Below are 17156 nucleotides of genomic sequence, written 5' to 3'. Positions count from 1 at the left end.
ACAAACTCTTTTACTTATCAAATACTTTTACTTAAAACTTTGTTATACTTATTATAAATTGCATGTCCATATATATATAGTTATATAAGAAATGTTTAAAAGGCTTAGGAAGGTCGTCCGCTCTATTTCCTTTTCGCGCTTGAGATGTGGTCTGGTGGGATATCGGGTAGCCGTCCGAAGGTCGTTTCAATATTAATTATATATCATGTGTACATATATAGTCATAAAAGTTCTTCCGGAATCATTCGTACCAGTTACTTCATTAGTGTGTTACCATATGGGTAGCACGGGATAATGCTTATACAATTGCTAGATCAATGAGTCAGTTCATTCATGAGTCAGTACTTATTACTATGAGAGCATATACAACTATACTAGAAGAAGAACATATACAACTATATTAGAAGAAGAACATATACAACTATACTAGAAAGAGAACATATACAACGATACTAGAACGAGTAACATTACATTACATATACATGAATACGTTAACAAATTGTGATCCACTGTATCGGAGCATGCCTTCAATGTCATGGCCCGAGTTGTAGCCAGAGTCTCTTAGAGGGAGAGCGTGAGTTAGCGTATAGATATATACTGGACTGACTATCCTACACCTTGCTGCTAGCTACAGCCGGACCTGCAGGTGTGCGGGTGCCAAACGTCATACCTTTTTACGACCTACATTTGTCGTTGTTACCTAGTCGATAGTATGGTACAATTAATCACATGATACCTTAATATAAATCCGGTTTAAGGTAGTTAGTACAACAGTAGTTCCTATAATACAACAGTAGAGTACTTCATTAATTTACCCTTTACATATTTAGTGATCTTTTCACTTAAACATTAATGTACAAACTATATTTTGACAATGATAGTTACACTTGGGAAAATTACACACTTTTACAATAAACGAACATACAAAACAGTTACGCCTTGGTAGAAGGCTACTTTTAATAGAAAATATAGTTTTTTCTAAGAGATTCAAACTTTTACAAACACTTACAAACATTCACATGTTTATATCACAACTGTTTACAAACTCGTTTTTATAACTACGTTCAAATGTTTTGACACAAACACCGACAACTAAAATACTTATGAACTCACCAGCTTAATGTTGATACTCGCTTTCAAAATAACTTGTATTCTCAGGTCGTCAGTAGACAGGTACCGAGGCCAGCTTTTGAGAAGATGGAGCGCATTCAAGACCCATCTTATTATTTTGATTTACTTTTTGGTGTCTATAACTGTATGGAACACACTTGTATTAAAATTATATATTTAATGCAATGGATGATGTTGTTTGCTTATTTACTGTTATATTGTGTTGTGATACTTTACATGACGTCCTCCACCCCAGAACGTTTCCGCCGTTCTCGGTTTTCGGGTGTGACACGTAACCCTTTCTCTCATTCAATTAATCAATATATATACAATGAATGCAAATGTATAGAAAACGGGACAAAGCACACATGGGTCGGCAATAATAAGAAGCAGATACAAACTAATAAACTATGCTAACAATTTGATCTATTAAAAATTGTTGACTTAATTCTTTAATCGACATGTCTCAACATGTAAATAATTTCATTCGTTATGAATTTAAGTTTAGAATGGAGTGGTCGATGTTACAATTTATAATCTTAGCATTTTTTACTCAAAAGAAATAAAAAAAACTCTATATAATATATTTGATCTCAAATTTGTTATGGGTGGACCAACACCCACTCGTGCACCCATATACACTACTGGTTATATCTAGCTTTTAAAACAGTTTTACTTTCACTCAACGGTTGTCATATGATATGTTGTTTTTAACCATGATGACGACTTCCTTTTGGTTCTTAAAGACCAAAAAATGTACTACTCATACACTACTGGTTATATCTAGCTTTTAAAACAGTTTTACTTTCACTCAACGGTTGTCATATGATATGTTGTTTTTAACCATGATGACGACTTCCTTTTGGTTCTTAAAGACCAAAAAATGTACTACTCATACTCTTCTTCTATCAACTCAACATCATATCATTTTGATTGAGTCTGGAGATAATCATATGTCAATTCTTCACATTGTTTTTTTATAAATATAGTTAGAATTTCAAATATGTATATATTTATAGAAAATTAAAAATCATGAAGTTTAATGTATTTTTTATAGTTATTTATTTTAAAATAAACATATATGCGTAAAAAGAAGAAATAGAGAATTGGTGCATGGGGAAAAACCAACTGTTATGGTGTTTCGATACGTACCACACTCCATCTTGCAACCGCTTAAACCTCACAGCACAATGGTGTGGGAGTATATAAAAAAAAACGGTGATTAATATTGAGGGTTAAATCTCATATAAATATGGATACATAAGAGGTCATTGGTCTAACTTAAACCTTAAGGGTCTTAAGCCAAAACCTTAGATGCTAACATACTAACAACCCCAATAGTTTGATCGGGAGAGACGATTTAAAAAAATGTCATAGATGAAGATAAAAGATGGAAGAGGGATGTCGGCGGAGATCAAACTGGAGACATCAGCGGTAGCAACGGCGGCTATTGGATCTGCAGGCGACGGCGGCAACGGTGACGACGACTTTAGTAGTTAGAACTAGATACGGTGACGACGGCTTTAGTAGTTAAAACACGACAACACGACATGACACGACAAAGATAATATTTTACAACTATTAGTGTATTTCATTCATACTTAAAGATATATAACACGACAAACACGACAACCACATGCTTAATTGTGTCGATTTATGAACACGAACACGATACGACACGACGTCGTGTTTTTTAATCTTGACACGAACACGACACAAAAACGAATTCAAATTTTGATTTCGTCCCGATTTCGTTTCATTGCTTGTATTTTTGTCTTGTCGTATCATAAATTGACACCCCTACGAACTAATATGTCAGAGCTCATCTATATGACAGTTGTTTTTCGAAATATGTTGTTGACATCTAGACAAGACCGGTCCACATAATGGGTAATCCGGGCGACCGCCCAAGTCCCGGGGCCCAAAATTTTCGGGCTATGTAGTGTAGATATATATAAAAAAAATTATTATATCAATTATTTTTAAAGCCTAAAGTTGTTCTAACTCAAACTAGTTTAAAAGATATATAATTTGGTTTGCTTGTAATTGCTAATTGAACGCGTTTATAGTGAAGAATAAATGATATTTTTTTTGAATCTTTATTATATTTGTCTTTAAATGCTTTTTTTTTTTCATTTTACCCCGGATCCTATAAACGTTTGGACTGACCTACATATAGCTCACCCACTGAAATGAATTCTTGAGGCATATTGTTGTTTCTGTTGCAATCATAAATTATTTGTCTACCAATGATTACTATAATATGTTATTATTATGTAGAAGGTAATGTATTATTATTAGAAATCAAATATGATAATCAAACAATTATTGGTACATGTATTTTGTACTTATAATAGTCGGGAGTTGGAATTTAATTACAAAGTAGTTTTAACTTTGAAATAAAAAGTTAAGTCAAATTCGATATTCTTAATTATGTTAATTTAAAAATACATATACTTTTTCAAATTAGATGTTATGAGTTTAATATTAAATATTAAATAAAATATAGAGACAGATGACTTCATATATGTAAAAACAAAAAAAAATGTTTATGGATTATTGGCGATCTGAAAACATTAAAATAGTTCCCTTTTTTATTCAAAAAAACAGTGGTCGGCCTTGTAAAAACTAACTTATAATCCCTTCTTTTATTTTCCAAATATGAAGAAAAAAAAAACTAGTTGCAAAGTGTCAAATATAATTTAAGTATCTTCAATATTTTGATATAGCTTAAGTATCTTCAATATTTTTTCAAAGCTATAGTTACTAAATAAAAATAAAGCAATCATATAATTACGAAATTAAAATTAAAGTATATGTTAATCCGTAAGTTTAATGTAATCTAATAATTATAAAATTTTCAAAAAGTCATTTTAGATAATTTGAGATTTTATATTTTGTTTCGAATTCTTAGATATTTTTAGATAGCAAATCGTATATGGGACAGGGTGTGAATAGAGGGTTTGGTTGAATAGATGGGAAAGTGGCGGATTACAAGGAAAGCAAGATCAAAGGCGTGTCTGCATTATATGATTATGCATGTGATGAACGGACATGCTGACAACTCAATGCTACGTCCCCACTCCTTTCTTTCATTAATCTTCCTCCTTAAGCAATTACCATTCCACTCCAAGAAATAGGAACTATATGATCATTAGCAATATATTTGTATACCATGTATACATGTCCCATGTAACACTGTTATTTTTTGTAACATCTTAGTCAATAAATTTTTTTTTTAATTTTTGCAATGGTGATCACTTAATTCGTAAATCCAGTTACCCATTAATGTTACATTTTTGATGACATGGTGCTGACATGATATAATAGTATAATGTTAACGACAATGTGGTATTGTGTCAAAATTGAAAAGAAAAATAAAACTATAATGCACTGAGTTTGTCAAGGATTGACACGTCAATCGGTCAATGTCATGCCCTCATAACATGTCAACGTCATGCCATCAAAAATTATCACGTTATTAGATAATAGGTTGACTAGTTAAATTGTAAATTTAGTGTCAAAATCGAATTTGAGTAAATTACACGAATGGTCTCTATGGTTTGGGGTAATTTGTGTGCTTAATCCCTAACTTATTTTTTTAACTCGGAAGGTCCCTATTGTTTGTTTTTGTTATGCGTTTGATCCCTACTGTTTATTTTTGTTACGCGTTTGGTCTCTGTCTTATCTAAAAAGACTATCATTTAAAGAGGAAAAATTAATGGGGCAGGTGAGGTAAGGTGAAGGGTGGGATTAGGGGTGTGTTTATTTAAATAAAGAAAAATTTACAAAAATAGCCATTTACACTAATGACATTACAAAAATAGCCAAAAAAAATCGAAATTACAAAAATGGCCACCCATTTCGCAGATGAGAAGGTCCCATCTGCGAAATGGGCTTCTCATCTGCGAAAGTACAAGTACCTAAAGCACAGTTGTGCTTTAGGTACTTGTACTTTCGCAGGTGGTTTTAATTTTTTTTTTTTTTAATTTTTTGCTGTATATATAGGGGTAATTTCGCAGATGGAATAGGTCCATCTGCGAAATCCTCTGACTCTATCTGTGAAATCGTTGTTATTTTTGTATTTTTGTATTTTTTTTTATTATTATTTTTTTAGGTTGACTATGAAATGGTTTGTATTTTTTAGGTTGACTATGAAATGGTTTGTTTTGACTTGTGTTTTACGTTAATGCTTTGTTCGTATTATGTCGTTGTTTTTCATGTAATTGTTGTGATGTTTTTAATGTAATTGTTGTGACTTATGTCGTTGTTTTTCATATAATTGTTGTGATGTTTTTAATGTAATTGTTGTGACTTATGTCGTTGTTTTTCATGTAATTGTTGTGACTTATGTTTTACGTTAATGCTTTGTTCGTATTATGTCGTTGTTTTTCATGTAATTGTTGTGATGTTTTTCATGCTTTGTTCGTATTATGTCGATGTTTTTAACATAAAACACTATTTATATAGCAATCTGATTTCGTAGTCAAAACAAACCATTTCATAGTCAACCTTAAAAAAAAAAAAATAAATAAATAAAAAATAAATAAAATAAATACAAAAATAACAACGATTTCGCAGATAGAGTCAGAGGATTTCGCAGGTGGACCTATTCCATCTGCGAAATTACCCCTATATATACAGCAAAAAAATATTAAAAAAAAAAATATTAAAACTACCTGCGAAAGTACAAGTACCTAAAGCACAACTATGCTTTAGGTACTTGTACTTTCGCAGATGAGAAGCCCATTTCGCAGATGGGACCTTCTCATCTGTGAAATTGGTGGTCATTTTTGTAATTTCGATATTTTTTGGCTATTTTTGTAATATTATTAGTGTAAATGGCTATTTTTGTAAATTTCTCTTAAATAAATTAAAAAAAATCAAGGGCATAATAATCTTTTTAGGTAAGATAGGGACCAAGCGCGTAACAAAAACAAACAGTAGGGACCAATCGAATTAAAAAAATAAGTTAGGGACCAAACGTGCAAAATATCCTAAACCATAGGGACCATTCGTGTAATTTACTCATCGAGTTTTTATGAAAACTCATTTATTTTTGTACATTTATCCTTAACAGTTTGTATAATTGGTATAGATTCATCTTAATTCTTTATATTTTCCACCACAATTCTCTATGCCAATAGATACACCAAAATCTGATGGCTCCTCCCGTGTTCTTCCTTATGCTCCGAATCACCAAAAAAATCAACTGGTATGCTATCAAAAAAATAAATAAATAAAAATAACATTTAAATACTAAAACTTACATATCGTAAAACCTATTTCTCTTTTAAAAAAATCAAATATGTGGAAAAAATCAATTTGTCAAAAAGATTAAGTACTAAAGTGACCAAAATAGCAACATCTATTAACAAAAAAAAAAAATTATATATAATGGGGGTCCATGCACCCCACTAATTATATACTAGCTTTGCTACCGAATCAAAGTGATAACCATAAAACATCATTACCCATGGTAATTGACGGTTGCAAACTATTAGAGTTGAGTATTGGGCGGTTTTGTTTGATTATTGGTTAAAACTGACCCATAACTATTATGATTGGTTAATCATTTTGGTAGTCATTGGGTATGGTTAATGGTTTTATCGGTTAACGGTTTTAGTTAATGGTTAATATTGGTTAACCATAATGTTCAAAATAATATAAATGACGAAAGTATATTGGCATAAAAATGAAAATAGAATACCAAAAAGACATCGACGTCAATGTTTGTAATCTAGCTTATAGTAATAGAATAAAATGTGTGCATTTAGTATCTAGAGTGAGATAACACATAGTCACATTCAAAATCAAAAACATTCAATAAAGATATAAAACATTAAAAAAAATTGATATTAATAATCTCATATATTGATAATTGATATTAATATTAACATAAAGACAAACATTCATACACGTTCAATACGATTAAATCAAAAACTATAAAATAAAAGAGTCAGACATTCATATTATGTGTTATTGGATTAATAAAAAATTAAAAATTAAAAATTAAAAAAAAAAAAAAAAAAAAGACAACCACTCTTATATATTCAATGTGATTAAGTCAAAAACAATAAATAATAAAAAGCCAAAAACATACATTTTTAATATACTACACAGTCAAGAAGAACCAAAAACTTAACATACCTAAAAGTCTTGATTATAAAGTCAAAAAATCTTTCGAATAGGACTATAAAGTCAAAACAATCTTTGATTATGATTAACAGTGTGAGAAGCCTTCGATTACGATTATGAGTGTAAAGATTAAACTAATTGTGAATAATGTTTACAAATTGTAGAATTAGCCGACTAGGAATTACAACATTAATCAATAATCTAACTCAATGCATGATTAGAAGATTATGTATGTCTGCGTGATCAGCCTTTGATGGTTTGATTGCTCGTTTGTCTGCTGATAAGTGAGGATTAATGAATTATATTTTCAATATTTTAATGGATCTTAAATAAGTTTAACTATATTATTTTATATATAATCTATAATTTCTATATATTAAAATATAAAGTTGGTGGTTCTGTTAATAATTGTTCGGTTAACCTATAAAACCATAACCAAACCGTTAGTTATCGGTTAACAAAAATTAGAAACCAAACCAACGGTTTTTTAAAATGGTTCAGTTATTATGGTTCGGTTATATCTGTTAATTTGGTTTTGGTTCGGTTTATCGGTTATTATGCTCACCCCTACAAACTATGATGATTGATGAAAGCATTTCACTACACTCTCTTTCAGCGAACAATGTAACTTCTTTATGGAAAAATATCATGTTCCAATGATGATCCATTTTGCTCTCAACAATATCCTTCAAAGACTATGCTTAGGTGTTATGTTGGTAATTACATAGTCATCAGTCATTTTGTGTAATTGAAATTAACACGATTAACAAATGAGAATTTAAATTATGATCTAATACAAATTAGGAGGTATTTAGTGTACACTTGTATATAAGATGGGTTTGATCTTGAACAAAAAGAAAGATGGGTCAAGGGGGTCGTGCTCCCTTGCAAGGTCTAACAGATGTCAATTTGATCGGTTAATTTAATAAGAAATGAAAGTTAACACATGATTTTGTTAGTACCATCCAACCGAATCTACTTTAATTGTTACTTATTCAATTTCAACAAGTTATATTTCGAGTTCAACCCATTTTCAAAACATCCAGTAGATGTATGAATATCTTGAGAAAATGTTGCATTTGTCTATCCTTATAGACAATCTCATTTATATTATCTATAGAATTCAAATCTATTTACGATTCGATATTTCTATATAACTGTTTCTTCTTATTTCTATAGATTTAGGCCTACCATGTTGTTCATTTTTAATCTTTGCGTAGAAAATTCCATATATGAAGATAATTTGAAGAAACACACAGATTTTCGGTCTTCTCAATTACATCATAAGTTGCATGGAAACCTAAACTTCTCAGTATCCTAAGTTGATTTTTCAAAGCTAATAGTCAAAGCCAATTGTGGCGGCTCTATGCAGGCAACTTGATATGTCTAGGTAGTTTTTCCAAATACAGTTTTACAACTGTAGATTATGTGGTTTTCGTCAACCTTATTCAATTTTTTGATAGATGAGTATATGCACTCATATTTCGGCTATTTAGAACTCTCTTACAACATCTAACAATCCATATACTCTCTAGAAACGAAATTAGTATTATTGTGCCAAGAACTTTGAGTGTTCCTCATGGATTATCTCATGTAAAAAAAAATTCTAAATAACTCCGGCATTATATAGGTTAAATACCATAACATAAAATGTCCGTACATAACTCGTGAGATATCTAAATCCATTGATTATCGTGCTCCATGCAAGCACTAGCCACAAATGTGCTAGAAAAGGCCATGAAGCTCAAGATGAATGGATCTATCAAATGAATGCCCAAGGTAAAAACTTGTTACCTTCTATTAGCTGCCAAACTGAAGTAGATGTTGGATCTAAACTCTCTTCCATGTTCTTTACTTCTAATCTTCCAAGATATGCACCACAAAACAACCTTAGCTTCACAAGGCTCAAGAAATGGAGTTGGGTGGCTAGGGTTTCGTTTCTATACTTGAGGGGGTAGTAAGGGGATTGAGTGATAGGCCTCACGTTCCTTAAATAGGGTACAATGCTTGCATTTAGGGTTTCCCAAACCCTGGCCAACTCACCAAGTCGGTCCACCGACTCGTCGAGTAGATCACTTAACTGCGACCCAAACTGCGCTCCTACTCGTTGAGTTTCTCCATGGACTCGACGAGTAGACCTCTTGACTTTGGGGATTTTCTTTCCTTTCTTGACCTTCTAAATATCGAATGTTACACTAAGTTAGTTCCCACAAGATACTCCACACAAAAATAACAAGTACAATACATGCATATAGGGTTTGTTGGCCCATGGAGTCAACCCAACCGTCCAGGGTTTGTTGGAATATTACCTCAACCCAACCATCCAGAGTTTGTTGGCTTATAGCCTCAACTCAATCATCCTGGATTTGTTGGTCTACCGCACGAAAAAGTACCACCTCAAACCACCTATCTAGGGTTTGATGGCTATCTGCCACAACCCAACCACCAATATATCAACATATGTAACAGATAAACAATAATCAGCAAGTACATGTAATCATACAATGCTACTAATCTAACAGGTTACTACAACATGGAAAACATCCTATATATATCGGAATACATAACACAACCTAGTGGGCCAGGATTGGTGCCTTCAACCCACGAGTATAGTGAAGAAAACTCACTTCAAAGTCTAGGAGATAGTTGAATCGATGACTACTCCAAATATCTGCTCTACAAATCACCTAAACATCAAACAGGGACCAAGCCTCAATCTCCTACCCAAATTACCCCATTTGACCTAAAGTCAAACTTGGTCAAAGTCAACAGTTAAAAGTCAAAGGTCAACCTTTAGTTGGTCGTCATGTCGTGGCATCAAAATGACGAAACATACAGGCATTTCCCAGTCGCCACGCTGTGGTGACTCAAGGCCATGTCGTGAGCACTAGGTTTCTAACAACTTAATGGGTTAAGTTATTTTCTTCGATTTTAAGCGCTCCAAAGCTCAGATCTAGTCCATTCTATGGTCCAAATTGATAAATTTTCTAACTTTATCCCTTAAGACTCTCCAAGAGATCAAGATCTCAACTCCTTGGTCCAAAAGGGGCAAAAATATAACATGGCTTAAATCATTAAGCACTTAATCTTGAAAGCCTCTTGTCCAACAATTCCAGAAGGGTTCCTAGCACCATTACTAACATAAAAATTCTTGCTTTTCAGGCATGGATTTCCAATGCATGTCTTAAACTCCTATTAGGTCAAAACAAGGGTTAATGACCAAGATTCCATGCATAACACCAAAACTCATTCCTACTTCAGATCCAAAACACCAAATACTCCAAATGATTGTCTCTTGCATCAAAGGATCCTTATATATTGAGGTATGGAATCCTTGCACCATCTGGTTGTGATTTTAGGTTAATCGTAGTATGTTTTAATTGGGTCAAGCTTTAGAGGCTTTAAAATTTTAATCTGTCAAATGCATGTTTCTTTAATTGTTTTGTATCATATACCCAACGGATCAATAGGGACATTCCCACCTCGAGTAAAAAGGTGAATTTTGATACTCACAAATCCTGTGATGGTAGTGTACTAGTGTTGGTATTATTCGTATCGGTGTCGAGCCAAACGAAACCATCAAACAGGTACGTTTGTAGATTACTCTGTAGGAGGGGTTTGTCTTCGTGATTATTCGTCGTCACTTGTTGAGGATACAACATTTTATTTTGAGTCCTCACAGATGGTGCCAATAATGGTAGTTCCAGTCTCTTGGGGATATCCTTGGATTATACTACCAGTCTTAAAGTTCTCGTCTTTGACCTCGAACTTGTCTAAATGAAAGGTTAGCAATATTTTGGGAAGATTATTTAAGGAAGTGTTCCTTAATAATACACTTAGATTCTTAAGTTATGGAGGGTATTTGTTAGGATGTATGTAAGTGAAGAATGTAGGAGTATTGTCACATACCTTATGCATGGCCTGAGAGTTACTATTATAGGGGACATGAGAAGGAACTACCATATATGATCTGTTATCCATACGAAATTTATTCTTGGGTCAACTTTTGCCAATGTATTTGGATGGAGTCAACTTTTTAAAGCATTGGGATTTACTTGAGAGAAAAGGGGACATCACGCTTATGGTTTGTCTTTTTTCTTTTAGTGGCTTGACATTATGAGATAGACTTGATTCCAGCCTTGGTCATGTTATATTAGAGTTTTCTTTTCGTATGCTTTAGTTTAGAGTTCGAGTTAATCTTTATCTTACGGTTAGTATTAGGGGTTGGTATCCTTGTTCAGTTGCAACCCAACCATATTTCATCCAAACCAACTCTGGCTAGACGATTCTTGGATTTTCATAAGCTATGCTTGTAACAAAAAGGGTGCACAATGATTCTAAAAGGCCACTTATGTAATAAAGAAGTATGGTTGCTACGACAGGAACACCCGCCTAAAAGCTCTTGGAGAACAAGACAAAAGTTTATGGTTATAATGACAAAAATAACGATGACAACTCCATTATAAATATGTTAATCGTCTACACAAGATGTAGAACCATTCAAAGACATATGACTACAAATCCTTTTAGAGACATCAAGTATACTCAACTTAAGTTTTTCAGAATGATCACCAATAACCAGTAACCACAAATATAATGGGTCTCATCACCACACAAAACCACATTAAGTTGGTATATCCACCACTACACATCATTATATCCCACTTATTTTTTGATTATTTGAATAAAAAATATTTTTTTAATTAATAAAATGTAGCAAGATAGAGAGAAAATATATGATTGCATATGGTCAATTGTGGTGGTGACCACATTTAACCACAACCACAATGTGACGCTTCCATATTTCATTACATTAAGTTATCTATAGCGAAGAGCAAGCTACATCATCATCTAACCATTTAACTAGTTTGTGGAAATTGTATTCACTAGTGAATAATAAAAGTGATCCGTAAAGACCGTTGGAAACCTCCACTCTACAAGATAATGGATGGATTTGGGGGAGATGTTCACAAGTGAAAACCCTCCTCCACGTAGGTTCTCACACGAAAAAAAAAAAAAAAAAAAAAAAAAAAAAAAAAAAAAAAAAAAAACTAATACCGGACATCCTTACCGCGGTGGTGCTCACATCCCACCACATTGCCACATCAATCATGAGCCATGCTCATAAGGCTATCAGGAGTGGGCATCCTAAAAGGCGCGTGATGCTAACTTGGCACGACCAAAGACGCGTGAACACCGCCCCAAGGGCCCGTGTTCGTGGTGTCGCGTGGATGGGAAGACGGAAGAAGACGGAGCTTTCTATCGGTTTGCTTTTTTTCCGACCATTTGACCCTTAATTTTGTTGGATTTTTTTTAATCCATCGAAGTAGAAAAAAAAAAAAAAAAAAAAAAAAAAAAAAAAAAAAAACAGGTTAGTTCCCGTTTTCCAGTGAAATCCTGCGAACAAGAAGACAATTGGGATATTATAGATGTTTTAATTGAAGTTATAAATTTGATCCCTAAAATTCTATAACTTAATCTTATTATATCCTTTCATTTTTATCTGAATTATATTAAACCCTTAATTATATATAATTATGTTTATTTAATTTTAAAACTTAATAATATGTTTATTTGATTTTTTAGTTAGTAAAATGATTACTTATAATAATGTTTTTTTATTTAATCTAATGTTTTAAAATTAAAAAAATATAAATATAAATAATGTGGATTTTTTAATGTCAATTGGGTTGTTTTTATTTAATATAATGTTACAAAAGATTTTTTTTTAAAAAATGAATATTGTTAGTGGTGACCATTTCCAAGGTGTAGCGGATTGGTGGTGAAGCTGATGTGGCGTAAAGATTAACACTTTTTCGGGTGGCTAGTGGTGACCACTCCATACTCTATTTAGCTTAATATGCAGTCCAAATGGCCTTACAGTGAATAAAAGTTTTGATATGGTTTATTACTAGTGTTTAGTCATGTGTCATCGGATTTCCTTCAACTCCCAACATGACGAGTACAGAAAAAAAAAATCACTCTAAGGTCGGCTCATTTAATAAATTGTTAGTGCTTTGAGCACCACCCCCAATTGTTTCAAGCCTTATGGACAAAACTCAAGGTTGGCTCGTGAATAATTGGACAGACTCACACCACCTGGCTCAAATCATTTGTAATGCAAGCCTAAACAAACCGCAATTCTGTAGTCTGCTCGTTAAACTTGCTCAAAGCTTGTTTGCCTTATTTAAAGCTTTAACATTGACATGTTAAAAATACAACCAATCGACTATGTCGCTATTGCGTAATGTAACAATTGAAAGACAACTTGTGACAGATTCTGAAAAAGCTTTTTAGTACAAATTGGACAGCAATATAAGTTGTGCAAATTCAGCAATGTATACAAAAAGAAGAAAATTTTGAGAAATACAATATAACAAGAGATCCTGCCATTATTGATAAGTATCTCCCCCACCCATGTGGGGCTGGAATTTTGATTCCTACAAGCTTTTAAAGAACCACTACCCTCCCTATCCAACATCCTATGGACCAGTTTTCAAACCCAAAAGCAGAATGTCAACTCCTATCAATCAATTAATAATAATAATATATAATATATAATATATAATATAATCACCAAAAAACACCTTTATTTCTTTCTTCACTCCACCCCAAAACAAAAATCTCATACCAAAACCAGAGGATTTTGTTCCTTGTTGCCATCTTTCTACTTCAACCTTTATTCTCTCTTCGCTTCTACCCCTACTCCCCTAATTCCACCATCAATACGTCCACTCATGCGGTAGCCTCAGATCCTTCTCAACCTGTCTCCGCCTCTGCTGCTCCGCCATTAACACGCTCCTCCGGTGCCTCATTTCTGCATCTGCAAACATTAAATTTCAAAACTTGTACTTTCCCCGATTCATTATAATTTGTAAACTTCAATACCCAATTCTAATCTTACCGTAATCATAACAAGGTCGTCCGCCATTGGATCCGTTTTGAGCTTCAAGATTCAGATTCAGAGCATGTAAAACTCTCTCTGGAAGTAAAACAGTGGAACACCCTGCTGCAGATACAAAAAATCAGATCAATTGGCAGTCGCAATCATGCTAATTGCTACAATATAAGTTAAATGTCGTGTAATATAATTGGCCATTTTTGGGAAAAGTATTGGGAATACAAAAGGGGCCAAAACAGAATCAGAATGGTCCATGAAAAATCAACTAAAATCCAAATTATTCCAGAAAGGGGAGAGATAACAGACCTCGTTTCTTTGGGGGCTCGGCCGGAGCTCCGATTTGGCGAGGCAAGAAAACCCCAGTGCCAGTACATTCTCGTTTGGTAGTTGGGTTTCCAAGAAAGACAGCCCTCATACCCGATCCCGGTTGTGGCTGTTGCTGAGATTGTTGCAGTGTAGGCCAAGCAGATAACGGCAGCGCCGCCGGTTTCATGTTTCCTCCGGACGTCCTACCCCTGGTTGGTGGTATAAATTGCTGATACTGCTGTTGTTGATGTTGATGTTGCTGTTGCTGCTGTTTCAACTGCTGAAAATTCTACATGTTAAAAAGATATATAAAATGAAACTGGAAATTTTGGATGAGAGCTAAATTAGGTTTTTACTTGAGCAGCTTGAAGTTGTTGAAGTTGGAAATTAGGGCTTGGAATTCTTCGAGCTGCTTGTGGAGCTATGTGATTTCTGTTAGAATCCGCCATCCTGAGCCTCGCAACTTCACCAGCAGCTGCGTACAGAAGATCCCAGGCGGTTTCGGCGTGAGTCACCGGCGGCGCCGGTGAAAGACAGTTAGTACTCCGACTGTTCGTCATCTGCTTACAGCCGCACAACGTAGATTGGGGCGACCCCGCCATAACACTTGTTGACTAATTTAATTGAGACATAAAACCTCATTCAGGAATCATGGTGAAAGAAGGAGAAATCATCAAAAGAAAAAACTGAGCAAGAAAATAAAACCTTCGAGTGGTGACTTTCCAGACCGGAACTGTTTTCCGTTTTCCAGCAATTATCTTCAAGAGTGGACTGAGCCAGCTTTCGAGACAGTTCGTTGAGATAATCTTCTTCGTCACTCTCGGTCTCCGTTGAACCCATTACAGACTCCACCGGAGAACTGAGATCGGAGTCTGGCCCATACATAGTTGACGTACCTTTGTTTCTTCCGGACTTGAAGTCCACAAGCACGTCGTCGTCGTTCAGGAACTCCGTCGGCAGCCAAAACATGCCATCATCCATCTCTTGCTCCATTGAAGGTTCTTCAGTAGTTAAACAAGTAGCTGATTTAACACGAAATGCTTAATGGGAAATTGGGGGTTGCTTCTTGTTGAAGGATAATTATAGCCTTCAATCTCTCCGTCGTGCTTGCCTTTTTACCTGTGGACCCCGCCGTTTATTAGAAATAGAACATGGGAGGGAGGGAGGGAGGGAGGAAGGGCGGGAGAGATGGAGGCAGAGGGTGCAAGTGATGGGAATATTAAATATAGAGGGAAATGGGAACCCTAAAAGCTGAGGCGTCGATTACACGCGCTTAAAACGCGGTTGAAGGAGCAAGCGGGTTTTAGTTCTGGTTTCTGCAGGGGAGAGTGTATTATCTAGTTGCGTCCAGGTAATAGTCTTATAGATATAAAGTTGTGCAGCAATTAAATGTCGTATATCTTCATCAAATAATCATTACACATTGTGTGAAGTTTAATACATGTTTTTAATGTACCGTAAGAAATATCAAAGATGCTTTTATAAGTAAACATTCAATAATTTCAACTAAATATTATACATATCACATCAAAATGTATAACCATTTTTACACCTTCCCTTTTCGGTTAACTATCTTTAGAGATGCTCCAACTTATTTTTATTTTTCATTTTTTTTCTTTATTTCCTTTTATATTTTTTTATTCTTTTATTTTTAGAATATAAATAGTATTAAACTAAATATAATATTACATGCATTGAATGTTTTGGATTAGGAATTCACTATTCCAAATCCTTTCAAGACCAACAAAACCCATGAACTAAACGCCGTTTAAAAAGAAAATGACTTGTTAAAGTAATTAACTTTTCTGTATGTTCACATCTGGGTAACTATCTTTTTTTGTACACATCTAGATAACAAACTTATTATAATTGTTCACATACGATCATTATGATCTGCTATAGCAGGTTACATCTTAGATGTGAACACTTTCAACAAGTTCGTTACCTAGATGTGTACAAAAAAAATAGTTACCTAAATATGAACAATATGAACAAAACGAAAAGTAAGAGTAAATTACACGAATGGTCCCTGTATGTAACACCGTAAATTTCAAGACAAATTTTTCATTTGAAATAATCATTTTATTCTTAGAAACGCTTGTTTAAAATCTTATTCATAGTCGAATTACAAAACATAACTCCATTTTCACATGCATAGAAAACCAGGATCCTCCAAAATATGACTTTTTCTCAGGTGTGTACAATCAAGCCGGTGCCGTTCCGTGATACTGAAAGAAACCTGAAAAACATCACACAAAACACTGTAAGCACGAAGCTTAGTGAGTTCCCCAAAATACCACACATAACACATATTAGCCACTCGAGGCTATAACTCTATGGATCCGTGCACCCAAACTCTGTGAACCCTCAGGTTCTAACTCTGGGAACCTTTCGGTTCCAACTCTATAACATGCACAGCATAAATCACATAGAAATAATGCAGTACAACACATCACGTACATATAGCATACAAATACTCTGATCACATAACTCTGATTACCTACTCAAGGTAAAGTATAGTGAGAAGACTCACCTGGCAAGCAGAAAGCAGATATCCCCACACTAAAATCTCGAACTCGCCACCGCCTAACACGTAAGGCAAATACTCTCATGAATATAACTCTCGAGACTAGAATCAATCCTCTCATGACACCCTCTTAAGGGTAAAAGACTATTTTACCCCTCTCTTGGCCCAAATGCC

At 34.0% G+C, this 17156-nt stretch overlaps 1 protein-coding gene across 3 annotated transcripts; it reads right to left on the bottom strand.

Annotated features, from left to right (window-relative positions):
- Nucleotides 1-13568: 13568 nt before the first annotated feature.
- Nucleotides 13569-15664, bottom strand: LOC145015758 (uncharacterized). Of its 3 annotated transcripts, none has more exons than XM_078974230.1 (5): nt 15161-15664; nt 14812-15069; nt 14456-14735; nt 14153-14257; nt 13569-14071 (listed from the first exon to the last, which is right to left on the bottom strand). In XM_078974230.1, the coding sequence occupies exons 1-5, from the start codon at nt 15446-15448 to the stop codon at nt 13971-13973; spliced, it is 1032 nt and encodes a 343-aa protein (XP_078830356.1). In that variant the 5' UTR covers nt 15449-15664; the 3' UTR covers nt 13569-13970. The 3 variants fall into 3 exon arrangements, with proteins under 3 accessions (XP_078830356.1, XP_078830358.1, XP_078830357.1); XM_078974232.1 differs by having other exon boundaries at nt 14153-14254; XM_078974231.1 differs by having other exon boundaries at nt 14456-14732; nt 15161-15641.
- Nucleotides 15665-17156: the final 1492 nt, after the last annotated feature.

This window comes from Lactuca saligna, chromosome 9, assembly GCF_052625555.1.
Source record: "Lactuca saligna cultivar CGN05327 chromosome 9, ASM5262555v1, whole genome shotgun sequence".
NCBI lineage: Eukaryota > Viridiplantae > Streptophyta > Magnoliopsida > Asterales > Asteraceae > Lactuca > Lactuca saligna.
This window is presented reverse-complemented; position numbering and strand designations above follow the sequence as displayed.

What these genes read in the sequence shown, in the direction of transcription:
- LOC145015758 (XM_078974230.1), bottom strand. Translation starts at nt 15,448, where the DNA reads ATGGAGCAAGAGATGGATGATGGCATGTTTTGGCTGCCGACGGAGTTC. An exon ending in TGGAAAGTCACCACTCGAAG is followed by an intron (nt 15,070 to 15,160) that starts GTTTTATTTTCT and finishes CAATTAAATTAG; the next exon opens with TCAACAAGTGTTATGGCGGG. An exon ending in CGAGCCCCCAAAGAAACGAG is followed by an intron (nt 14,258 to 14,455) that starts GTCTGTTATCTC and finishes TTGTATCTGCAG; the next exon opens with CAGGGTGTTCCACTGTTTTA.